Consider the following 26222-nt stretch of genomic DNA (forward strand, 5'->3'; position numbering starts at 1 on the left):
CAGAAATCAGTCAAACAGATGCAAGTGGAAATGAAGAACGACAATGGTGATTAAAATATTCTTTCATTTTTCACGAAAGAGAAGTTAGAGACAATGGTAAAAGTTTGCTCTAAATGAGACATAGTGGAAATGTTCTGAAAATGGAAATGAGAAGTGGAGAGATGAATGCAAAGAGACAGAGGTCACAGAAGGACCAAATAAATAGACATTTGGAGGTGGAAAGTAGCTACTAGTACTGATGACCTACTATGTGCCAGACAGCACTAGACATTTTTTTTTTTTTTTTTTTTTTTGAGATGGAGTCTAGCTCTGTCGCCCAGGCTGGAGTGCGGTGGCCCGATCTCGGCTCACTGTAACCTCTGCCTCCTGCGTTCACACAATTCTCCTGCTTCAGCCCCCCGAGTAGCTGGGATTACAGGCATGCCACCACACCCAGCTAATTTTTTTTGTATTTTTAGTAGAGACGGGGTTTGACCATGTTGGCCAGGCTGTTCTCAAACTCCTGGCCTCAAGTAATCCGCCCACCTCTGCCTCTCAAAGTGCTGGGATTAGAGGCGTGAGTCACTGCACCTGGTCAGCACTAGATACTTTCATTTACACCTGCTGGCTCATTCAGCCTTCCCATTACCTCCATTTATAGGTGAGGAAATTAAGTCTAAAAGAGGTTATGAGTCTCATTAAAAATCAGCGAACTAGTAAGTGGTAGAGAAAATAACTTGAACTTAACTCACCAGAAGGTTTCAAAGAATTAAATAACAGTGATAGCCATATTTACAGCAGTGTATTTTGGATCCTGCAACAATAAAAATAAAAGCTTCAGGATTGACCTTAGTTTTGTCACTGATGCCAAACTAGATGATGGTGCTGAGTTCGGCATAGGTCAAGATGCTAAGAGGTTGGCAGAACTCAGGTCAAGAGAGTGTCTAGAGCAAGGTGACTGAAGGGAATGAAGAGAAATGGGATACACTGAGTGATAAATGGAGTCAACATGCTGCAGAGAGCAAAGCATGATTAAAAGGACAATATGAGTTACGGAGAAGGCAGTGATTGAACAAGAGAAAACAAATGGTGGAGATTCGTGGACAGGAAAAGGATTGATGGAAGATTGAGCTTAGATAGAGCAGAGATGGAGCAGAAGATGGCACTCTCTTTTCCTCAATTAGAGTTTATTTATGTTCTAGAGATCATCTGGAGGCTTAAAAAGAAAGACTGTTAAAAAGAATTACTTGAATCATGGGAAGCTGAGAAGGGAGGATGGAAGGAAAGAAGGAAGGAAAGGAAAGGAAGAAGGGAAGGAAGAATTGACAGACGGAGGGTGGGGGAAGGTTTTTGTTGTAAAATTTAAATTATATTCTCTGTGAAAGTGCAGCTAATGTGAAAACAGTGCCTGTCTCAGTAAAAATTCAATAAATATGTGATGGTTCATTGGCAAAATACTTATTTTGCATCTCTACCCTATGTAGGTTACTGTACTAGCTGGTGTGCACACTGCGGTAAGCAAGACACAGTTGGTCTTTGATATCTGGCAGCTCCCAATCTAGTAAGGAACATACGCATCAAGAAAATGCTCTAATAAATGGACAATTATTAAAATATGGAATGAGTACAATTAAAATGGCTATAAAGAAATATGAAAGGATGTAACAGAAAGTACAGCAAGAGGCTAACTTAGGCTGGGTGGGTGGTCACGTTAGGGAAAGTGCTTTGATTAGCAAAACTTATAGACTAGCAAAAGATAGCTAGTGAAGACGGAGGGAGGTCTCTCCAGGCAGAAGAAAGAGTCCGTTTGAAGGTGCTGGGGCAACAAGAGCTTGAAGTATTTCGGGAACAGAAAAGAGATCAATATGGTTGGAATCAAGTGGTGGTGGTGGGGATTATGGGACATGAGGCTGGAGTGGAAAACAGTGGGTGAGATCCATAAGATGATTGGATTTACTTACAACATTCAAGAGAGCCTCATATGTGCTAGACAGTTTCATACACATCATCTCATTTAATTCCCACAGTGATCCTGAGAAGTGGGTACTACTTTCCCCATTTCACAAATGAGAAAAGAAAAGACCTAGTAGGAACTATAAAGTGACTTGACTCCATAGAGAAATAGCAAAGATGATTTCTAAACCAAAATCAACCAGCCTCTTGGGCCTCTGGCTTTTTCAACTACATTAGGATGCCTCAGTCAGGTGGCATAAATACAAGGGATTTTTAAAACAGAGTAGAGTATGGAGAAGGGGGAAGCAGGAAAGAAAAAATATTTCAAAACTACCTAGAAAGGCAAATATGAAAGATGAAAGAAGAGGAAGCATTTGCTAGAAAGACTGGAAAGGAGTTAGAATGAAAAAAATTTTGTATCAGTGGAGTCAAAGATGGGAGTACAGGGGACTGTAAAAGAGAAAAAATTGAATCAATAATGAAATATAACTGAACAAAGACGGGAAAGGAGAAGGGGTGTGAGGGGCTGAGAGGGAGAAAAGTGGTGGTCATAGGACAGGGGACTCGAGTATGAGTAGGGAAGTTACTCATAGTAGGGAATAAGTTGCATGCAAAGGGCTGAGGCCAGGAGGGGCATTCTGTGACAGACAGAGCAAAGATTTGGGAGCCAGGCATTCTTGTGTTTCATCACTTGATAACTCCATGACCAAAATCAAGTTTCTCAGCTTCCCTGAGCCTCCGATTTCATACCTATAAAATAGGGATAAAAAGCCTTGCTCCAAATGTTGCTGAGATTATACATCAAAGCAGTAGTTATAATTTATTGAGCAGCTATTATGTGTTAAATGCTTTGCATAATTATTTCTAAAGCCTCACAACCACCATAAGGCAACAGTTGTTATCATCATTCATTGATATGCTACAAAAAGTTTTGGATCACAGAACATGTGTTCAGAAATATAAGTCATTTCCTGTGGACATTCCAGATTTGATACTGTCTGTGATATAAAGTTGGTACTCCTTGTCTGCCTTTTCTGTCTTGTCTTCAGTTACTCCCTCTCCCCCTCACTGAGCTTCATTTCCCATCATACACCTTGCTGTCTCTGCCCTCCCTTTGTTTCCACATTCTGTGTTCTCAGCCAGGTGTTTCAGTTGCAAGCAACAGAAAGCAATCCTGAATAATTTAAGCAGAAAGAGAATTCAGAATTCAGTTAACTGATTATTAGATTCCTTAGAATCTCCAGAAAGGCATGGGATCTGGGTTTAAAGTGCATGAAGTCAAGAGCACCACTCCGAATCATAGCACAGAACTGTATGGGTGAAGATATGTTTCAGCTGCAGCCAAGCATAAATAAAGGGCAGTTCACACTGTTGACATTGATATCACTGGGCTCCAAACAGTGCTATTAGAACCTTTTCGACTAGCAGAGACACCTGGATGTAACTGCCCCAACTATTGCCCTTTTGGCCGCCACTGGATTCTGCCTGATTCCGGCTTATTTTTCAGCATCTGGGGTGGGTGAATCTAACTGGTGAAGCCTGGGTCATGTGCCCAAGCTCTAGCTGCAGTGGAGGCTGAGAAAGTATCCAGAAATTTTAGCTTCTTCATGGGAGGTGGGCTGCGCCTTAAAAGATAAAACATTCTCTGATGTAGGAAAGGGATTTATTCATTTACTAAGCAGTTGCAAAGAATGCCAAATGCCAACTTTAACCTAGAATGCCTACTCCCTTGCTACTAATCTTTATGGTTCAACTCCAAAGCCACCGCCTCTGGGAAGCTTTCTTTGATTTCTCCAAGTACCTCATCTTAGGAAACACATGTCTGCCTGCCTGCCCGTTACCTGAGATATTTATGTGCCTGTCTCGTTCCGGCATCCCACCCCCTCACCCCAATCATTATAAGCTTTCCAAAGGCAGGAATTGTGTTTATCCATCCCTGCATCTCCATATAGCACCTGGTAGGCACCCTGAATATTTGGTGATGAATGAATGAATGAATGAAAGTGTTGGTCTCATTTGACAGGCCTTTGTACTAGAGGTCCATGAAGGACTTGCACAGACTCTGCCTTACATAAGGGAGCCCTTTTTTCCTGGTGTGCTCTTCTATAAATGGACTATGTCAGCATATTTGAAGAAAGGGGCATAGAGAATCAGAAAGCCCCATTGCGGTGGATAGTGGCGGATTGTAAGGACACAAAGGAGAGACTGAGGGAGGCAGGGTGACATATTTTGGAGGAGTAAATGAACTAGAGCAGACATCAGAGAGGCAGGAGACCATTTAGAATTAGAGGACTTGAAAGGCCAGATTCCACCCCAACCTCCACACACCCTTTGAGTTCACAGATTAGTAAACTAAGACAGGAGAAGTATACCTTACAAACCTCACAGGGAAGTAGATCCAACTGTGCTTATGCAGATTTACCTTTTACAGCATCTTTGATGGGTGGGGTTTTCCAAGGTCACTGAGGACAGTGTAATTTAAGGGAAACAGTCAAGGCTTGAAGCCTACTGTTCAAACCTCAGCTCTTCAGCTCATTTGCTACACGACCTTGGAAAATCCCTTCACCTCCCTGACCGCCTGATCTCAGTTTCCTCACATGGAAAATGGGAATCATAATATCCATCTTGTTGGATTATGGTCATGTAAAAAAGCTAACATACGTACATGTCTAGCATTTGGAGAATGCTTTAAACACATTAAGTTCAAGGTCACAAAACAGCTTTTGCTTTTTTCCTTATTTTCAGTGCTCTGCCTTTATCCAACGTTATTAAAAAATATATGATGAGAGAGGAGAAAAGCAATTTATATGAAGGGTTAAAGATAGAAAAGGGGAACGAGACAGAAGAGGGAAGAGCTAAGAGAAAAGTGAATGCATAGAGACAGCACAAAAGGTGCAGATGGGTAAGCTAGACAGAGATGAGAAGTTGCTCACAAATTATAGGAAAGAAGCATTTATAAGATTAAAGTCAAGATGAGAAGGAAGGAAATGAATGGAGAGATGAAACAGAAAACAAAGACAGGGAAGATGAAGAAAAGTAGGGGAGTGGGGAAGGGGGTGCACGGCACTTGACCCATGCAGAGGTGTCCGCTCCCTGGAGGGTCTCAGGTATGTGGGTCAGAGACAGAGTCAGCCCAAGACCAAAGGGTGCTGAATCTGAGGACCTAGCTCAACTTGAGTCTAGAAAGACTGCAGGTGAAGAAATGGTGAGCACTCCCGTTCTCTGGGACTTGGGCAGAGGATCTAAAAGACCCGGGAGCCAAGGACAGACAGAATAGTAGGTCTCTACCTCACACCCTTTTCAGGAATTTCACACAGAGAGCAGAAGCAGCCAAGTAGAGCTGCTCCAAGCTGGGAGCAGGGATCCAAAATAAAAAAGCGTGAGTGGGCTGGCTTGCAGGGCGGCAGCTAGGGGGCCAGAACAGCCCGGCTTCAGTCAGTTGTGGGGTCGGCGTTAGACGGTGGAGTTCGACGCCCCTCTGTCCATTAGCAATTAGTGCTAGCACCAAGGCCTGGATGGAGGGGAGAGGAAGGTTTGCGGGTAGTGGGAGAATGAATGCAGGAGTTGTGGCCAAGTGGGTGGGAAGGGGGCTCTGAGGCTACAGGAAGTTATTTCAGAGACTAGAAAAGGGTAGGAGATTGGAGAAAGGACTTGTTCTTGGGCCTGAGGGGAGACAAAGTTAAGTCTTGGCTATCCAGGGGGCTCCCTATCCCCAAGAAGGCGGGGCCTTGAGCAAGGCTGGACCAAGGCGCGCCCCCAGGTGCAGCCTCTGGGTTGAGCCGAAGGTGGGGTGAAGCCAGGAGAACTGGGTTGAGTCAGGGGGGTTTGGGGGGCCCGAGGGGGCCCTAAGTATTAGGAATTTTGGGAGTTTAGGGAGGGGTGTTGTGGCTAAAGAATGCTGTGAGGGCGGGATTGGGGGATCTTGGGAAAGGGGAGGGAGCCACTGGGACTTGCACGAGGCCGGGCGGAGCCTCCGAAACGCTCGGGGTCTGCGGGGGGAGCCGGAGATCGGGGACGGGCGGCTGGGCCCGGGGAGGCGGCGCGGGGGGGCGGTCCAGGGCCGATCGGGAGGCGGAGCCCAGAGCTGGGGGCTGCTGGCGAGCGGCTCTCTCCGCTCCTTAGCTCGGGCGTCCTGGTTCGCTTCGGCGTCCGCCGTCTCCGCAGCTGCCTCCTCTTCCTCCTTCGCCACCGCCGCCACCGCCGCCGCCGCCCGCAGCACCGCAGCCCCTCCCGCCATGGCCGCCGCCGGCGCCCGGCTCAGCCCCGGCCCCGGCTCGGGGCTCCGGGGGCGGCCGAGGCTCCGCTTCCACCCCGGGCCGCCGCCACTGCTGCCGCTGCTGCTGCTGCTGTTCCTGCTCCTGCTGCCGCCGCCGCCGCTGCTGGCTGGCGCCACCGCCGCTGCCTCGCGGGAGCCCGACAGCCCGTGCCGGCTGAAGACCGTCACGGTGTCCACACTGCCCGCCCTGCGGGAGAGCGACATCGGCTGGAGCGGCGCCCGCGCCGGGGCCGGGGCTGGAACCGGGGCCGGAGCCGCCGCCGCCGCGTCCCCGGGCTCTCCTGGCTCTGCCGGCACCGCCGCCGAGTCGCGCCTCTTGCTCTTTGTGCGTAACGAGCTGCCGGGGCGCATCGCGGTGCAGGACGACCTGGACAACACCGAGCTGCCCTTCTTCACCCTGGGTAAGGCTGGGCGCCGGCACGCGCTAGATCCCAAGGAACCCCGAGCCCCTGCGTCATGCCGGACGGGTGGGGGCGCCCTGGGGATCCCCGCCCAGGGCTGCCCCGAGTGGGGTTGGCAGAGGGTAGAGGAGGGGCCCAGAGGTCGCACAGGTGGTTGGAAACGAGCATGTGGGAGGAGGTCCTGGAGAGCGCGCGGCGGGAGCCTGGGGGCGTGCCAGCCCTCCCGCAGTGGGAACCTGCGCCTCTGCCTCTCAGTCCCGACCTGGAGCTCTGCTTGATCCATCCCGGAAGCCGGAGACCCCATTCACTGAAGGTGCTCTGGCTAGGGGCCGGAGCATCCCAGATCCTAAGCCAGTTTCAGGTCGAGCCGCCCACTTCTCCGGGTACCGTCACTGGCCACCCGCCGTCACCGCCCCCTCGCTCTCGCCTCGGAGTTGCGGGTTCTGCCCTTCCAGATGGATTTTCATGAGAGTAGGAATGGAGTAGTTCCGTGTGGAATCGCTCAACCCGCAAAAGCGTGGCTTCCGCATGGGCTGAGTGACCTTGGCCAAGTCGCTTCCCTTCTCTGAGCCTCAGTTTTGGCCATCTGTGAAATGGGGCTGGAGAGACTTGAGTGGTTACTGAGAACTGGGATTCCGACTCCGAGGTCTCCACGTTTAGAGCCTCCCTCTACCCCCGTTACCGCCTTCCCTTTCTACCCACCTCCCGGCAGAGAGCCGGTTTGTCCTTGCAGCTCACTCCCTGGGCTAATAATAATTACTTAAAGGCAAGAAAAAGGAGAGGAGAGGAGATGGGTGTGGGTGGGGGGCTCCAACGGAAAAGTTAATCAGAAAAGTTCGCCAGCAGCTTGCTGCCTGCTGGTTCCCTGCGCGAATCCCGGAGGAGTCGGCCCTTCAGTGGAGCTGTGGGAAGCGCAGCTGATTTCCCACCCGGGTAATTGATAGCTTAATTATCTCGGAGAGCGTTTACAAAAATGTTGTTCCCCTTAGCTCTCCCGCGCTCGCTGCTTGCTCGCTCTCCCCTCCCCTCTTGGGGGCGCGGGGCCTTATTGGTTGTCGGAGTCTGGCCAACAACAGCGCCCGTGAGGCGCCAGGGGCTCGCCCAGACCCGGAGCTCTTCTTCCCCGGGTCTTTTCTTCGGCGGGATCCGCCTCGGGCACCGCAGGTGAGGGGCCTTCCAGGTGAGAACCTTTACGATCCCTGAACTTCCGAGGTTAACTCCTTGCTCGCCTGAAAAGACCCACAGAATAATCAGCGGACTACGCTCCACTCTCCTGGTAGCCCTGATATTGTTAAAAGTATTTTTGTGACCCACTGCCCATGCTTTCATGCTACCACCTCTGGGGATTTGAGCGAGTGCCAGTGGTTCTCCCGCTCTGAGCTTGAACCTCGGGGGTCGAGCCCCTGTACCCACCCTCGCAGGCTGTAACCTGAGCGTGCCGAGCGTTCCGGGAGGAGAGGCAGCGGAGCGTCCTGCAGGTTCCCCGGGGACTTCCCGCGGCGGCGCTTCTGGGGTGCGACGCACCAAGCACACACACACAGACACACACAAACCAGTAGCTCTTCCCACGTGCACCTGTGGGGCTGCCCATGTCCGAGAAAGGGAAGGAGGGTGGAGGTGGTGTTCCTTAGAGCGCCGCCGGACTAACCTCAGGCTCACAGCTGGCTCTTGCCACCTCCCCGTGGGGAAGGGTCTTTCTAGAGACACAGAAGGTATCCCTTCACTACCACTTCCATTCCTGACCTTCTCCCTTCATCCTTTAGATCTCTCTACTCCGGGGTACTCTGAGAGATGAGGGGTGGAAATCCTCCCGCCCCCCCAAACGGCCATTCAAGTGAAGGGATGAGACGGTCCTTGGGTATGGCCTGACTTGGCAGTGAGGACCACAGAGCATTTCAGGTCTTCGAGTATATGGAGGACCTGCTCCAGCCATCTGTGTAGGTGCCCCGGGATTCCTGGAACTGACAATCTTTGCCATTTTTAACTTTGGCTTTCAAACAGGATGGGTGCCTGTGAGCCTGGGACAAGCTGAGTGAGGACCTGAGTGAGGAATTAGAAGTCTTGATTCCCCCAGGACCCATGTGTTGCTTGAGAGTCTCCTGGCAACAACCTGCACATGGAGACTTCCCCCTCCTCTGATGCACGGTCCCTGAGCCTGGCAGCTTGGGACCCTCTGCCCCTTGGAGAGCACGGGGCTGGCCTCCTTGGCAGCGCTGAGCCTTTTGGATGCATGCGGGGAATTGGGTTCTTGCCTCCTCCTTTCCCCCCTAGCGCCCTGGGCTGGCAGCTTTAGGCGCTCTCAACGGGGATTTGGCTAGCGAGGTAGTCACCAGATGGCTGGGTATAGCAGGAGCTGTGTAGGGAGACGTGGGATTTTTATTTGTGTTGGTCTTCGACTGTTTGTGTGTAAACACGGAGTGCACAATGAGTTCTGGGAGGGCCTAGCTGGCCGGAAATGAGAGTTGGTGCCCGCTGGGGGTTGGGGGGGGAGGGGTGAGGTGGGGGTGGTGGTAGGGGTGGGGTTGGGGCTGATACTATGAGTCATTTATGGCCATCTCTTTCTAGTGTCCCAAGGCAGCCCCATCCCATCCCCAGACTTTTAAACATCCTGCCTAGCGTTTGTCTCTGGCGAGTTGGGCAGCTTTCACTATCAGCTTATCAGTTCAGGGGATACGGACATGGCCAGTGCCACAGCTGAGCATGCAAAGTTGGTAAATGCCAAACTCTGCCAATAGTGGGGAGTGTGGAGCTACCACTAGGGGGTGATGGTGTCCACCAAAGCCCTCTGGTCACTTTGGGTCCTGGGACCAGAATTAGTGGTGGTAAACCATCCCTGGTATTAAAGGGGGACAAACAAAAAGAAGAATTCTTAGTTTATTCAAACTCCAGTGGGGGACCTCAGGGTAATTTTGCACGCACTATCTCCCATCTGCGTGCACCAAGGTCACCTTCATACTTAACCCTGGCTCCCTCCATTCTACCTCTTTTGTTTCAGTGAGCAACTATTATTGGTAATGCCCAGACTGGAAGCAAGTCTTTTTTTTTTTTTTGCAGGTCCTTTCCTTTTTGTATTTCTAGTCTCCCTATCAAATTTCAGCCTGCCTTAAGTAGATGGAAGTTTCCTTCAGATGTGAACTATCTCCAAAGTTTGTTTGCCTGGGATTCTTCTTTAGAATCTGATTATAAGTCAATGACATTGACAAAGTGAATCTCCCTGAAAGTGATCAAAGAATAGCAAATAGTTATTGAATCCTTAATGTGATGCTAAGAGCTTTCTTCCTGCCTTGTATTATTAATTTACATAACATATATGGAGTGGGCTCTACTGTTACTCCCATTTGCCAGATGAGGAAGTATTTTTAGAGAGGTCAAACACGTAATCCAAAGTCATGCCAGGAATCAATGGCAGACCCGGAACTGGAATCCTGGTCTGCCAGACACCTACATTCTTGTAGGTTGCTAAACTGGCATTCTGAACCAAATATGAAGTTTATGCAGGTTATGGTGCTGAGTAGAGAGGGATAACAATCATCAAGATTGTTAGACAAGAGCTTTTCTCCAAAGGAACTTCAGCTACCTTGGTGAGCTGACCTATGTAAGTTTGAAACTGAAATATGAGTTAAATGACATCCAATGACCCTTCCAGCTCAAAGTTTCATGACTCTTGGATGTCAAAGGGCATTTTATTTATTGGTGCCAGTGAGTGATGGAGATGATACATTCTGTAGCATCAGGGAAGGAAGGCATCTCTGTAGACTTGGAGAAGACTGGGGACACTTTCTGGACCAGAAAGAACCTGAACTAGGCCTTGGAGGATTTAATAGGCAAAATGAGGAAAAATTGAATGCTAAAATGCAGCTTAGAAATTTAACGCTGGTTAGGATCTGGAAATCTCAGCTCTGGCTCACTGTGACCTTGAATAAGTCATTTATCCCCCAGAGCTTCAATTCTTTCTGCTGCAATATGAGTGGGTAGATGAGCTCTAAAATAATCCTTTCGTGTAAAGATTCTATGAACTTGAAGTGCCCTGACCTACTCCATGACTCTGATAGCTCCTCTTGCTTTGTACTGTCTGTTTTCCTTTACTGGTAACATGAGGGTGGTGGGAAGGGCTGATAGAAAAGAGAATTTCAGCAGGAACAACTGCCATCCCAGGGCTTCTAAGGTGAACCTGCCTGTCACTCAGTCCTCACTTACCTCCAGGCAGCCCCCGGGGTCTGCTTGTGGATTTAGCTTTCATGCCCACAGGTAGGGAAATGTCATCCTTTTTGCTGTGCTTGATAGTGGTCAGGCAAGACTGTTTACTACCTGCTTTGATTCAGCAAAAGCAGGAAAAAGCAATAAAATTGAATAAGCACTCATTGTCAACATTTTTTAGTAATTTGCTTTGCCATATCAACCTGACAGGAGAGGCGTGTGCTGTGTATTTGGGGGAGGGAGTGTGAAGAAAGAAAAGCTATTCATTAGTCTGTGTTTAAGTACACCTGCATGCGTAGAGCTGGCGGGGTCCCAAAGGACCATCCCAAAGAATGCTTTATGCAAGAAGCTGATGGCCTGGAAGAAGGAGGAAGATACTGTTTGAAATGCCAACTTGTTCAGGTCAGCAAATGTTCCTTGAAGGAGTGAGGGGCCAGGAACCTGGCCAGAAGAATTGTTGGGAGAAGGGAGTTTAACCACGGAGGGCTGGAGAAGCTTCCTTTAAATGTCAACAACGAGCTGAGTGTGGTGGTTACTTGGGAGGCTGAAGCAGGAGGATCACTTATGCCCAGGAGTTTGAGGCTTCAGTGAGCTGTGCCCATACCACAGCACTCCAGCCTGTGTGGCAGGGGGAGACCCTGTCCCTAAAGAAAAGTCTACACAAATTAAGAGTATGTTTTCTGTTGGAGAAGGGGAGGGTGTCTGATTCTAACGAATGTCTTGAAAGATCTGAGAGGATAGAGCTGAGCCCTACAGGAGGCTGTGTCCCCTGGAGCTGTCCAACAAACCAGTATGCTGACCCCTAATGGTAATACAATCCACCTTGTAGGTATTCAAGCACAGACTGGACCTCCGTTTGGCAGACATTCGAAGAATGGACCCGCATCCTTGCAGACAGTTGTATACCCTTATTGCTTTCTGGTTTGGTTCTAAAGGTGGACAATGAGTGCTTACTCAATTTTGCTTTTACCTCCTTTTGCTGAATCAAAGCAGATGGTAATTTTTTTGGAGGGAGGAAAAAATCCTTACAAATAGTCATGAGCTGTGTCTTCTCTAGGGGTTTCTGACCACAGAATGTTCATTAGCATCAATTCCACTGTTCTTTTCTTATGTGTGAGAGAAAGATTCTGGGATGGAGAAGCAAGAAAATTTGATTTCTTGAGAGAAAGATAGGATTAAAACAATGTATGTTATTTCTTCATTTGGTCACCAAGTCCCTTACTGCTAATTGAGATATTTGGTTAGCAGTCAAACTTCAAGTTCCCATCTTGGTGTGATGGTCTAGGTTTCTGGGACATTGTTAACAAGGGTCTTGGGGGAGGTGGTGTTTAGTGGCCTCTGATCTAATTCTTCTACTCTTTTCCACTCACTTCCCTCACTCCATACCCTACCCCACTTCTTTCCGTCTCAAAGCCGATGAAATTTATTTAATGCTCAGGGCAGAGTGAAATATGTTGTCTCCCTTCAGAAAGTACTATGTTATTGAGACAGTATAGGGCAGAGAGAGGGGAGAGCTCATTTCAACCATTAGCAAGGCTTAGATTTGGTCAAGGTGGACCAGATTTGCTTTTTCTTGGGGGGTCAGTGATACCAACCTAGGCAGATCTGCAAGCTTTGGCGTGACCCATGGCTTGATCATTTTCCTGAACTGGGCCCTCAGTCTGCAAAATTACTCTGTGATTTTAATTTATAGCAGGTGCAGCAGGAGGATTGACTAGGCCTTTGGCTGGCAAGGCCTCCTGCTTCTCACCTCCTTGCTTTGTTATACACTAAGCCTTGTTTGCCATAGGCCATTGTGAATATGTGTGATGTGGGGAGAGGAGGATAGACTGACAGCGACCTCTCGAATGAAGTCTGGAAAACTGTCACCACAACCGTCGACTTTGATGGGCTCCCAGCATCACAGACTCACAGGGCATTGAATTCAACCCTTCTATTTTATATGGTAACACTGAGGCCTAGATAAGGGAAGAAACCTACCCTACAGTCCAAATTTAAGCCCAATTGTCTTAAAGCCCACACTGCCTCTTTCTATCACATTGCTGGGCCTCTCACAGAAGGCATTGGGTTTAAACATATCACAGATTCTACAAGTTAGTTCAGCATCATAAAGGGGGACACTCTTTCCTCTCCCCCTGCCAAAAAAAAAAAAATCTACAAGGAAAAATCTCCTTAGGGAAATTGAATTGGTTTTCCTGCCTGAGTATCCAACTGATTGGCTCCAATCTATCCTAAGCACCTGAGCTGATGGGTTTTGTTCTGGGGCAGAAGGAAGTCTCACTGCCTCTCACCCTAGCTGCCTTTGGGGGTGGGTGGAGGAAATCTGCTCTTTTCAGGAAAGGAAAAAAAGAGTCAGGTTTAACCTTGGGGTGGAGCAGCGTTAGAGGAGGCTTCCTTTCCAGAGCTGATACTCTCCCAAGTTCTCATACTGACCAGCTAGTGGCAACAAAAGATTAACTATAGTGAGAGAGAGAGAGCTGGTTTTTCTTTCCTTGCAGCAGAGCAGACAGCCTCTCTGCCCCCAGAAAGAGGCAGGAAGCAATGCTCAATGAGAGTTGTTCTATTTTCTAGCACTTGTTCTCTCCTTTCACTGGCTTTTCTCTACTGACTATAGCTCTTTTGGACAATAGCCCCCCAAAAGAACTCCCTTTTGAAAGGAAAAGGAGTGGGTGGTGACTACACAATGCAAGATTCAAAACTGAAATATGTGTAGCTTTCTTACTAGCATACTGGAATATGTAAGCATCCAAGTCTGTGAGTTGAAATTTGACAAGCATGTTGTAGGTTACAAACTATGAAGGGAAACTACTTCTTCATCCCTAGTGCTGCAGTCACTGTCAAGGTCAGGCCTCAACACTTCTCTCTACTACAATTACAACAGTCAATGCACTGGTCTGTCTACCTCTAGTCTTATCCCCTCTAATCCATCCTCTGTACTTGCAGACAAAGTGATTTTATTAAAAGCCCAAATCTGATAATGACCATCCTCTTGTAAAGCACTTCACTGCTTCCCCATTGTTCTGAAGATGTTGAATTTCACCCTCCCTATTGTAGTAGTACAAGGTCCCTGATCACACTCTGCCAGATTGTCCTTTACTAAGAACCCTTCCTTCTTATTTGGCACCTCTACCTCACCACCCCCTGGGGAAATTCCTTCTTGCTTTTCAAGACCGAATTCAGGTGTCAACTTATTTTTGAAGCCTTTTCTGACCCCTCCGCACCAGAGTTGAACATTCTGAGCCTTGGTGCCCACTATCAATAAAGACTGCTATAATCATAGCCAGGCCCTTTGAATCACTGAGCACCAGTGATGTGAGAGTCACTGTTCTATGTGCCTAGGATACATCAGAGAACAAAAGACAAAGATCTCTGCATTCAGAGAGCTTTTATCCTTCTGTGTTTGTGTGTGTGTGTGTCTGTGTGTGTGTGTGTGTTAGGGGACAATGACAACAGACATAATAAGTAAATAAATTATGTAGTATGTGAGAAGATGAAAAATTCTATGGAAAAGGGAAAAAACTAAGGGAAAAGAGAATCAAGAGTTCTGAGATGAGATGGGTTTTAATATTAAATGGGATAGAATGAGAAGAGCTTATTGAGAATGTGAGATTGGAACAAAGGCTAAAAGAAGGGGAAGGAGTTAGCCAAGCAGCATCTAGGAAAAGCACATTCCAGGTGGAGAACAGCTCCTAGCTAGATAATCCTAGCTGATTATCTAGCTTAGGAGCACACCTGGACCTTTCAAGGGACAGCATGAAGGTCGGTGTGGCTGGAATGCAGTGAACAAGTGGTGGTGGAGGAGGGGGGTGGCAGGACAGGACGTCAGAGAAGAAAAGAACAGTCATGTAGGGCTGTACAGACTACTGTCAGGATTTGGGCTTTGACTCTGAGTGAAATCAAGAGCTCTGTAGAATTTTAAGCAAAACAGTGCCAAGGTCTGACTTATGTTTCAAAAGAATTCCCTACGCTGCTCTGTACAGGACCAACGATGGGTGCAGGAAAGACTGAAGGAGTCTCTACTGATGAAAAGTAATGGTGGCTTGGAGCAGAGTGAGACCAGAATTTACGCTGTGTGTTTCCTCATGTGTCTCACGCTGTTTGCCTATGTACCCTGTGAGCAGCTAATGTACCTCCTTCATCTCTGGGGCTGTGGTGACTCACCCTTTACTTGGCACATTGTAGGTGTACAGGAGATCTTAGAGAACTAGAACTCTGTGTTTGCTAAGTGTCATCCCAGAATCCACAGTAGACAAAACTTGAGATGGGCTGAAATTGCACTCCCCTGTTAAGAGTGAGCCTAAACACTATCCATCCCACAGAGCCTTCCCTCTTCTAAGCACCCATAGCCATTGCTGCTACCTTCTCCTGTCTTCTGATTATTTTGGGGTGATTGCAGGATGGCTAATGAGAACAATGTGATCAGAGGAAAGATCATTGTGTTTGGAGAAGACTCTGTCTTGAGCAGCTTGGAAACCAGGTAAATGATTAGAACCTTTGCATTGTAGCAAACGAAGAGACAATACAAGTTTCAGGGAAATGATACACCATGGTTCCAGGATTATCAAATATCAGAAATGGAAAAATTTAGGACATTATCTAATTGAAACACTTCTATATAAAGATGGGGAAATCAAGGTCACCAAGCCTGTGGTAAAGCAGATGCCAGATCCCAGATCTACTGACCCCTATGTGTTTTCCTTCCATCTTAGGGAAGGGCAGCTGGGAAACTGGGGACAGGAGGAGTTGGAATTCCAGAGTTGTAATGTAACTGGACTTTATCATCCTACATAGGATAGGCTATGAAAACCGTGACCATTTTATGTAACATGTACTATGTCCCAGGTGCCATGATGGTACATTTGTTATCTATTCTTTCTACAGTGCTGAAGGACAGATGTAGCTCATCCCATGTTATAGGGTGAGTTCTGAGGCTCAGAGGAGTGAAGGAACCTACCCAAGATCACACAGCTATTATACAGCTAAGCTCAGTCCAAATCCAGGTCTGCCTGGTTCCATAGTCTATGTTCTGTCTGCCTTGCATGCTGCATAGAACAAGAGATGCTCTCAATTTTTCATCTCTAGACTTTTTTACTTCTTGTGTCATCCTCTTCTCATTACCAAGAAGCTGCAGGCGTTTCTTATATAGGAACTTCAGGTGTGACAGCCTCACAGGCCCAAGGGACTGAGCACCTTGTTCTGTGCTGCCAGGAGCTGACTTAGCAGCTCTCCAGGCCCCTTTGCTTGCTCCTTGCTGCTTTGCCAAGACAGCATCAGGCCTTGTCTCATACTCTCCAGAGGCCTCTTGTTACTCCTGGACCCACTTGACAAGCAAACTCCTATGTTTCTGTGCCTTCTTGGTTTCCTCTTTCCTTCCCTCCCTCTATTCTTTCCACCTTCCCTCCTTTCTTCCCCATCCCCTTTCCTTCTTTTTTTTCCCCCTTTTCTTCTTTCCGCCCAACTCTTAGAGAGTTTTCACCTCATGCTCTGCCAAGTGTTTACTAGGGGATCAGTGATCTTGTCCTCTGAGAAATTTGTATAAGCTCTATGTCCTTTTTTGGGAAATGATCAGGGTGTCTGGTGTCTGAGATGTAGCTGCTATCTGGCTAGGTGAACTTGCTTCTCACTCCTGCTCAACCTTGTCAAATTTTTCCACTCAGTACTCCTTAGCATCATTGTGCAGTTTTCGTGTTTCCTCCTTGAATATGGGATCTATATTATACATACATACACACACATACGTAATATATTATAATGCTATACAAATCCAAATATATAGTGTATCCTTCTAGTGTATTCTAGATTATTAGAATGAGGTAAAATGATGCCTTTGAGATCCAACGCAACTCCTTCATCTATGTAGCGAAGACAAGTACATTTTCCAAGGTCCTGCAGCTAATCCACAGCACAACCAAGTCTCTAGCTCAGGTCCTCTGATGGTGGCAGTGTGCTACAGTGGGACTTTTGCTAGGTCTGAGGACCAAAAGCCCTGGGATCAAATCCCAGATGTGCTAATTCCTAGCTTTAGATTTATGTATGCCACTTCTCTGAGCCTCTGCTTACCCATCAATAACATGAAGAAAACGTAATAGTCACTTAATTTTGGAGAGCCCTCCATAACCACATTTTAGTCAGCACTGGGCACTGTGCTAACTTTTTACTTACACTAAGCTGTGTGATCCTTATGGAGATAGTGTGTGCAAAGCACCTAGCGCAGTGTCTGGCACACAGCTTGGGCTCTGTGCCTCTTCGCCACCTGGAATCCTTTTTTTGGAAGGAGGTGGAGGTATGAATCAATAATGAATGTAAATTTCCTTTCCCCTCCCCCTCTTTCCACTCCCTCATGCTCCTCTTATGCCTCCTCTCTCCACCTCCCCTCCTCCCCAGCAAGGCAAAAAAGGATGAAATTGACCATTGATGTCTGCTCATTCTCTTGGAGCTGGGGGAAGCTGGGGGAAGCAGGGAATTCCGGGGTTGTTTGAGGACAGTTGGGACAGAAGAGCTCTTAGAGACTGAGTCTAAGGCAGGTGGGTGTTGTGGGAGCAGGCGGGGCAGAATCCTCTCCCTTCTGGTGGTGGCTGGCTGACAAAGCCTTGCTCTCATGCACCCAGGGAAGTCACGAGTGGCTTTGCAAGCAGCCGAAAAGGGAAGGAACATTTCCATTAGCAGAATCAGCAGTAAAGAGATTTCCAGTCACAGTAATAGCTGCATTTGGGGGAATCATTTCAGTGGTGGCTGAGGGCGGAGGAGGGAAGGGGGTGGGGCATCGGGGGAAGGCACAGGAAGACGTCTGGTCTACTTGCACAGAGCTGGGAGATAGCACCAAATTAAAGCCAGGTGCCAGACAGGGTGACTATTCAGGAGCAGGACCGGTCCTTTGACAAATATTCTGGATTCCCTATTGTCCTCCAAATGGACAGAGCTCCATTCTAGAGGGTCCCCATGGGAGGCTGCACACTTATTCAATGCTTCCTTTCCTCTGATTATCTGAATTACTCTTTTCAAGACTTTTACAGCCAGCAGCAACTTGTTTGGCTCCCAGGATTTGTAGGTGGAAGAGTTCCCAGATTATTTAACCCAGGCTTTCCTCAAGTTAGCTGATCATCAGAATCACCGTAGACCTCAGGCTCTCAAGGCCAGACCTACTGAGGCTCCTGGGGAGAGGCCTGGGAATCTGAACTTCAGCAAGTGTATTGACACCCTGGCCTGTACCTAGAAAACCTCTGTGAAGTGAAGCCCTGTGAGAAGCTCTTCAGCCTCATCCTCCGATGTTCCTTTCCTCCCTCGAGGCTCTAGCCTCATTAATGACTTGCAAATGTCTGAGGGTAACATGCTTATTCTCTTCTCTCTGTTTAGATTGTTTTTGTATTCCTCGTTCACCTGGCCAGCTCCTAGACTTAGCTCTAGCATCTGCTCTAAGGGGTGTCATCTCTAAGGAGCCTTCTCTTTCTCCTCTTGGGCTTAGGTTTCCTTTTCCTGTAGACCTATATACCCTCCATCACACCACCACCACCACCCCACCCCACTCCCTGTAGGGTTGCTCTATTTAGCAAATAAAAATACATGATGCCAAGTTAAATTTAAATTTCAGATAAATAATGAATACTTGTTTAGTATAAGTATGTTCCATGCAGTATTTTGGACATACTTATACTAAAAATGTCTCGCTGACTATCTGAAATTCAAAGTGAACTGAGCGTCCTTTATTTTATTCAGAAGCCCGTAGGAAACCTGTGTTTCTCTCCTTCTTGTCTGGGATCACACTATTGATGTGTGATTTGCCCCCCAAACCTGCTCTACCCACATCTTCCCATCTCAGGAAATCAAACTATTAGCCTAGTTTTTCAAGCTAAGCAGTCATTCTTCATCCTTTTCCTTGCCTCTCATCCTTTCGGTCAGCTAACCCTGATGGTTTTGCTTCTAAAATGATTTTCAGGCAGGGTGCAGTGGCTCACGCCTGTAATCCCAGCTCTTTGGAGGCGGAGGCAGGCAGATCACTTTAGGTCCGGAGTTTGAGACCAGCCTAGACAACATGGCGAAACCCCATCTCTACTAAAAACACAAAAATTATCCGGGTGTGGTGGCAGGTGCCTGTAATCCCAGCTACAGAGGAGACTGGGGCAGGAGAATCTCTTGAACCTGGGAGGTGGAGATTGCAGTGAGCTGAAATCGTGCCACTGCACTCCAGCCTGGGTGACAGAACAAGACTCTGTCTCAAAAAAACAACGACAGGAAAAGATTTTCAGAATTAACTTTTCATAGTTTCCACTGGCATCAGCTTCATCCAAGCTGCCATCCTTTCCCATATCAGCCTCCTAACCGGTCTTCCTGCTGCCTCTCCCTTCTCTGTCCTTTCTTTATGCCATACTATATATAGCCCATGGGCCAAATCTAAACAATTGCTTGTTTGTTTGTTTGTTTAGCTCATAAGACTATTAACTTTTTAAAAATAGTTGACAAAAAGTCAAGAGAAGAATAATATTTGTTGACATGTGACAATCATATGAAATTCAGATGTCAGTACCTATAAATAAAAATGTACTGGAACACAGCCACACTCCTTTGTTTATGTGTTGCCTGTGGCTGCTTATGGTCTATAATGACAAAGTCAAGCAGTGGCAATAGAGAGTGTCTAGCCTGCAAAGCTTAAAATATTTATTAACTGGCCCTTTACAGAAAACGTTTGCCAACCTCTGCTCTACACAGTAGCCAGAGTGATGTCTTCCAAAAAATAAATTATATTTTGCCACTCACCTGTTTACGACCTGCAATTGTTTCTCATTGTTTTTAGGATAAAATCCTCATTCTTTTTCAGTGTCTGCAAAATCCTAAATAATTTGCCTTTTTCTCTGAGTTGCCTTCTACCATTTCCTCCCTTGCTCACAAAACTCAAATGTTACCTCCTCCAAGCAGTCTTCCTGGACCAAAGTAGCACCCTTATACACCACACTCTCAACTATCTCAATTATTTTTAAAAGCCTTTACCTGACAGGTATTTGGAGGCAGGGAGTGTGTCTTGTTCATCATTTTGCTCCCTCAGCTACATAGTTGAGGAACATCACATAGTAGGTTCTGAGTAGATATTTCCTGACAAAATGGGCAGAAATCGGAGTGATAGTTTGTGAACACCACTTCTGATGGATCACTACCTCATCAGGTTGTTCTGTTGTTTATTAGGAGGAGGATTCCAGGAGCTAAAGTTTATAAAGTATGTTCAGCAGTACCCGGCACTTAGTACATGCTACCTATGTGCTCGTTAAATAAACAAAAGTAAATAAGCCTGTACCTTAATCCCTAATACCAGCCCCCTCCCTACCTCTTTTGCAGCTGGAGAGAGCTTAGGATCACTCGAAGCAAGTCATGTGGTTAAAGATCTCATGGAACCCAGAGGCAGTGTAATATGGTGGAGAGGACTAGAACTAGGAATCGTGGGTTTTGGTCCCAGTTCTGCTGGGTGTCTGTGGTCAAGTCTCTTCCTCTTTTCAGGCTTTCCCTCATCTCTAATGTGATGAGATTAAACTAAGTGATCCTAGGAGCCCAGGAGGGAGAGAAGAGTTCCCTCTGGGAACTTCTGAGGCTGGAGTTACAGTTAAAGCTTTCTCCTTTCCTTCTCTCTCTATCCTTTCTGGGGCCTCTGAAGATCAAACACTCAGCTCTGAACCCAGGTGCGACTAGAGTTTTCAAGCCCAGTCTTGCACTAATTTATTAGGGAATCTTCTTCAATTACTTTCTCTCTAGCCTTCCCCAGGGAGGGGGACTGCCCAAAGTAACCAATTACCGGTCTGCCAATGGTGGGGTTCCTACTGTCCCTCCCTCCCCTCTTTTCTCTCTCTCTCTTATTGTCCTGACCTCTTTAATCCATCTCTCCAAACCACAGAAGCCTCTAGGGAATCGCCCCCACTCACTTGCCTCCCTGCTTCCAGGAGGGAACAGACGTTCTGTCCTCCTCACAAAAGGACAGCAGGTGGAAAGACTGATGGCTGAGAAAGGGCAGCTACAGAGCTAGGAAAACCAAACAGGTTTTGCAAGTCTGGTAAGTACACAACTGTGTTGAATTTGGAGGTAGTGCCTGGAGTCTAGTCCTGTTTCTGCCATTGATTTGTTGTGTGACCTTAAATAAATGGCAGTCGTTTTTTGACCTCAGGGAAGATTAATATTGTAAGAGCCAGGTCTCTTTCAGGAAAGCAGGGGAAGATTGGGCTGCATAGGCTACTCCAAGAGAGAGGAGAAATCATCCAGTCTGGTTTGCTGCAGAATCCCATGTGCCTACAGATGTGTCCATCATATAGTAGATACTCAATAAATATTTGTTGAATGAATAAATGAATAATCAGTGGAAATTATGTTTGGCCATACTGCCACTGTCCACTTCTGTATTCATGACAGACATTGCTAATCAATCATTTAATGATAGCCTGAGATTCTTTCTCAATGCAATGCCTCATCAATCACTACCAGTCAATTGGGATTAGCATAGGGGATGAATTTTATTCCCATTTCCTAATCTAAACCAGTTCAACCCGAAAACCTTGGCCTCTCCCTGGTGTTAAGACCTTTTAGTAATTCTTCAGTGGTCCTTCCATCCCAGACCCTGTGCTGGATCTCTAGTGGTATAGAAAAGCAGGGTGCTCATAGACCCTTATTGCATAAGGTCAGTAGTAATGGGATTAGCTGTATTTATTTTTAAAAGGAAACTTTGTATCACTGTCATGAATGAAACACCAAAATAACTTTCAGTAAATGGAAGATAGCCTGCAAAAGTAAGTATGTCTCTATCGAAGTTAAAACACTCATGTGCCGTCTAAATTCATCTCTGGTTCAATACTTGGAAAATGTTGATCGACCCAAGCACAGAGACGAAGATAGTCCTCTAAAATTCAAATTTTGCTCACTTAAATGTCAGATTATCTTTAATATTATATATTTTAAAAATATCTTTTCTGCCTCATAACTACCATCTTTTAAGATCCAGCGTGAATATTCCCTCACTCCTTCTAAGATGACTTTCCTGGCTCCCCCCAAAACAGTTATTTCCCAAGCATTTCGTATATTCAGTGCAGTCAGTATTTTCATAGACATATTGTTGATTACATGTCGGCCTTTCTTATTAGTATGTAAGCTTTCTAAGTTAAACATCATTTCTCTTTAATATCTGTAACTCCAGCAGAGAGTACACGTGTGTTTATTGTATTTCCAACCTCAATTTTACATTTTGGGTCAGGCGCGGTGGCTCACGCCTGTAATCCCAGCACTTTGGGAGGCCAAGGTGGGCAGATCACAAGGTGTTCAGGAGATCAAGACCATCCCGGCCAATGTGGTGAAACCCCATCTCTACTAAAAATACAAAAAATTAGCTGGATGTGGCAGCGCATGTCTGTAGTCCCAGCTACTCGGGAGGCTGAGGTAGGAGAATTGCTTGAACCCGGGAGGCGGAGGCTGCAGTGAGCCAAGATCGTGCCACTGCGTTCCAGCTTGGGTGGCAGAGCAAGACTCCATCTCAAAAAAGATTAACAGAAAGAGTACAAGGTTGTTGTAACACATTAATGCAATTCGGAGATATTGTAAAGGAAAACCTGAAAGTCTCTCCTCCACCCAAACACATTCCTCAAAGGTGGCCATGACAAACAGTTTGCTGGAATGCTTATGGAATGTGGAATAGATATGTTTGTGAATAGCCACCTTTGGTGCCAAAGAGGGGAAGAGATTTGTCCAAGGTCATTCTGAAGTTTCTTGCAGGCGGCACAGAGATATTGATAAAATTGTCTTTTCATTAGGGCACTGGTTTCTATAGCTGGCCTCCATGATAGATCAGGGGAGTATGAGTTGCTCTGGATTTCTGTTACAGAGGTGCTCCACTCTTAGCTGCCTGTAACATTGGAGCTTCAATTTCATCTGAACAAAACATGCATTTAGACATTTAAAAAACATTTTAGAAGGATGGCACTATGTCCAAACCACAGCATCGGCCTCCATTCTCCATGTACAATATATTGGAAAGGAGATGGTTAATGTTCCTTCCACATTTTTTGGTGGTAGTGTGATTGAAGGAATCTTACTGTCCGTCTTATAATTAACATTAAGCCAGCTTTACAAACCACCCCCTAGAATGTTCAGGCCCCTGAAACTATCTCAAGATTTCCTGTAGGTCTTAGGGAATTTTCTTTTTTTATTTTCCTTTGCTTGATTTACACATACACATGCACACACATATACATAATATGTAACAGAAACATTCATACATGTACACAAATACATACATACATGCAGATACATATGAGACACAGAGAGTGTGGAATATGATGATTCTTCTGTCAGGAGAAGTAGAAGAAACTGAACTCAGCAAAGGAGAAGCTAGAAAGGGACTAGTTATTACAACCTGTTGGGGGTGGGTGTCTCTGGCATGGCATTTGACATGATTGCTAAATCAGTGCTTCTCTTCTTCTTCGTTAAACTTCTCATTTGTGTAGGGAGACAAACTATTCAGGGGAGGGCTAACTGCATTTCATTTTAATTCCTTGCCCTAGAAATCCTTGTTTTTGAAGCCATTTAGACTGGCAGTTGGTCAGTTAGTAGAAAAAGTCCATTAAAGTGGAGAATCATAAAAAGTAATAGACGCACTGTAAACATTTCATTTTAACTTAAAATACGTAAATGTGCATACATTTACCAATTATTAGATGTAGGCCCAAGGCTGCCTCTTGGAGGCTGGATCAGCTGATTGGAGTTCCATGCCATCTGTCTTCCATAAACCATGCTCATAATAAACCAGATATGATCTCCAGTGTTGGTTTCATTAAAGGAGACTGAGGACCTAAAGATGCTTGCCAAGTAATTTTTCTAGAGTTTTATGATTCCTTTCTAAATTTTTATAGTTGTCGCACCTGACCTCATTCAACAGCAATATTTAAGTGACTTTCTTTGTTTTTTTAAAATAGTATAATCAACTTAGTCCTCCTAGAAACCACTTTCTTGGATGTTCATAAATTTTTAATTTGCAGAATATTTCATTAAGTTTTGTACATTTTTAAATAAAGAGTGTAATTGGATTGTTTGTAACTCAGAGGATAAATGCTTGAGGGGATGGGCCAGGCGCTGTGGCTCACGCTTGAATCCCAGCACTTTGGGAGTTGGAGAACGACCTGGCCAGCATGGTGAAAAGCCGTCTCTATTAAAAATACAAAAAAGTAGCCAGGCATGGTGGTGCGTGCCTGTAATCCCAGCTACTTGGGAGGCTGAAGCAGGAGAATTGCTTGAATCTGAGATGCAGAGGTTGCAGTGAGCTTACATTGGGCCGCTACACTCTAGCCTGGGTGACAAAGCGAGAGTCCCCCTCAAAAAAAAAAAAAAAAAAAGCTTGAGTGGATGGATACCCCATTCTCCATGATGTGCTTTTTTCACATTGCATGCCTGTATCAAAATATCTCATATAGCTGGGTGTGGTGGCTCACGCCTGTAATCCCAGCACTTTGGGAGACCAAGACGGGCAGATCACTTGAGGTCAGGAGCTTGAGACCAGCTTTGCCAACATGGGGAAACTCTGTCTCTACTAAAAATACAAAAATTATCTGGGCATGGTGGTGCATACCTGTAATCCCAGCAACTCAGGAAGCTAAGGCAGAAGAATCACTTGAACCCAGGAAGCGGAGTTTGCAGTGAGCCAAGATCAGGCCACTGCACTCTAGCCTGGGAGACAGAGTGAGACTCTGTCTCATAACAACAACAACACAAAACATCTCATGTACCCCATAAATATATGCACCTACAATATACACACAAAAATAAAAAATATAAAGTAAACTATTTCTTTAAGTTTTGTAATTATAAGAAATATAATGAGCATAAGCAGGTCTGGAAAACAAATTGGCTTCCTGTAAAATACAACTTAACGGGTGGCAAAGTCCTGAGTGCTGGAGAGGCAGCACTTTAGCAGTGTAAGCATTCATAGCTGGGGAGGCCCGAAATGTTCTACAGAGATAACATGAAACGCAGGCTCATCTGGCAGTCAGTGGAAAGAAGGCCAGCTGTAAGCTTTTGAAATATATACATTTCAGGTTGACAGAGGCATTAAGTCATAGCAGTTTTAGTGGCTGAGGCTTTAGATATCATTTGTCCAAAATTCTGATTTAAAGAGGAAGAAACAGAATCCCAGAGATGAGCCAGGAACTCCTGACTGTTGTAGTTCATAACCCTTCCTAGGATTCCTCAGCAATTGCCATTGATGTCCTCATGCTTTGGGGTGGCCTTCTTAGGGAGGCACCCCACACTATCCCCTATTTTATAGATGAGAAAACTGTGGTTCCAATAGTAAAGTTGCCGAGCATGTTAGAGCTGCTGTTAAATTCCCAGATCACACTGACTTCCCAAAGACCAGGAATGTTCTATAGATTCTTCTTGCTGTTGTTCAGCAGTAGCTTTCAATATTTTTAGAAAATAATTAATCATTAACAAATATTTTTTCCATCTGGGACCACACCTCAACAGGCATTCTCTTTCAAGTCCTTTTTGCCCTCACCTTGTACAAGTACGGTTTCATGGGGGTTCTGTGTAACTCTGCGTATTTGCACCCCAATTCCCCAGATTATCTAAATTCACAACTCCAGGGCCCTCTGGCCACATCCAGCTTTCTTATTGCACAGAGGGAGGCAAAGACTGGGAGAAGGCTACTACATTTCCTGACGTCAAGGGAGTGAGGCTACTTATGAACACAGAACTCAGAACACCAGCCTTGAGTTCTTTTGTCTCCACTGGGTTTCCCAGCATGCCTACCTTTAGGGACGGTTGGGCAGGTAACAAGAGGGCAGTGTGTGTGAGCGGGCTGCCAAGAGTTCCTGTGTTTTATGAGGTGCAGAGTATAATTCAAAACCTATTTTGGGGATGTCTCGCCCCATAAAATCTCCAGCAGGAATGGCTGGGAATTTGTTTTGACTTCCCCAGCATGTTTTTTTAAAGACCTCTTCTCCCCATCTCATTTTCCTTTCTTCTGTGTTTCCTTTCTTCTATCCAATTCTCAGGCACCCTGCCCCAGTGGCTTATGAGGGGACACAGTGGGGGCGGCATTTGGGGAAGGAGTCCTGCTATATAGGTTAATGGGCTGACAAATGATTATGAGAAAGCACTCCTTTCTTGGATGATTCTGCCTCTGAAAAGACATTGGCTCAGGAAATGACTTCAGGGATCTGCCTTTCACAGTGATAGTTAGACTTTTAGATGCCATTCTTGTTGTGGGAGAAATAAGGGTCCCATACAGCTTTCTGTCTTGTAATCCAGTAGCAGCTCTTCCTTCCTCATTTCCCCCACGCTCTTTCCTCGTTTCCACCACCCTCATCACTCTCCCAGTCTCTTGGAAGTTTCTACTGCTGCAGTTTCTTTCTTCAAGTAGATACTTGAAGAATCATTCCCAAAGGTTGTCTTTCTCTCAT

At 46.2% G+C, this 26222-nt stretch overlaps 1 protein-coding gene across 5 annotated transcripts in view; it reads left to right on the plus strand.

Annotated features, from left to right (window-relative positions):
• The first annotated feature begins 6029 nt into the window (after nt 1–6029).
• ASTN2 (astrotactin 2) overlaps nt 6030–26222 on the plus strand; it is a 980114-nt gene continuing 959921 nt past the window's right edge. For all 5 annotated transcript variants that reach the window (XM_034928931.3, XM_014346251.4, XM_034928932.3 and 2 more), the window contains exon 1: nt 6030–6609. In XM_034928931.3, coding sequence (XP_034784822.1) covers nt 6168–6609 — 442 coding nt within the window. In that variant the 5' untranslated portion in view covers nt 6030–6167. The remainder of the gene's footprint in view (nt 6610–26222) is intronic.

This window comes from Pan paniscus, chromosome 11 (genome assembly GCF_029289425.2).
Source record: "Pan paniscus chromosome 11, NHGRI_mPanPan1-v2.0_pri, whole genome shotgun sequence".
NCBI lineage: Eukaryota > Metazoa > Chordata > Mammalia > Primates > Hominidae > Pan > Pan paniscus.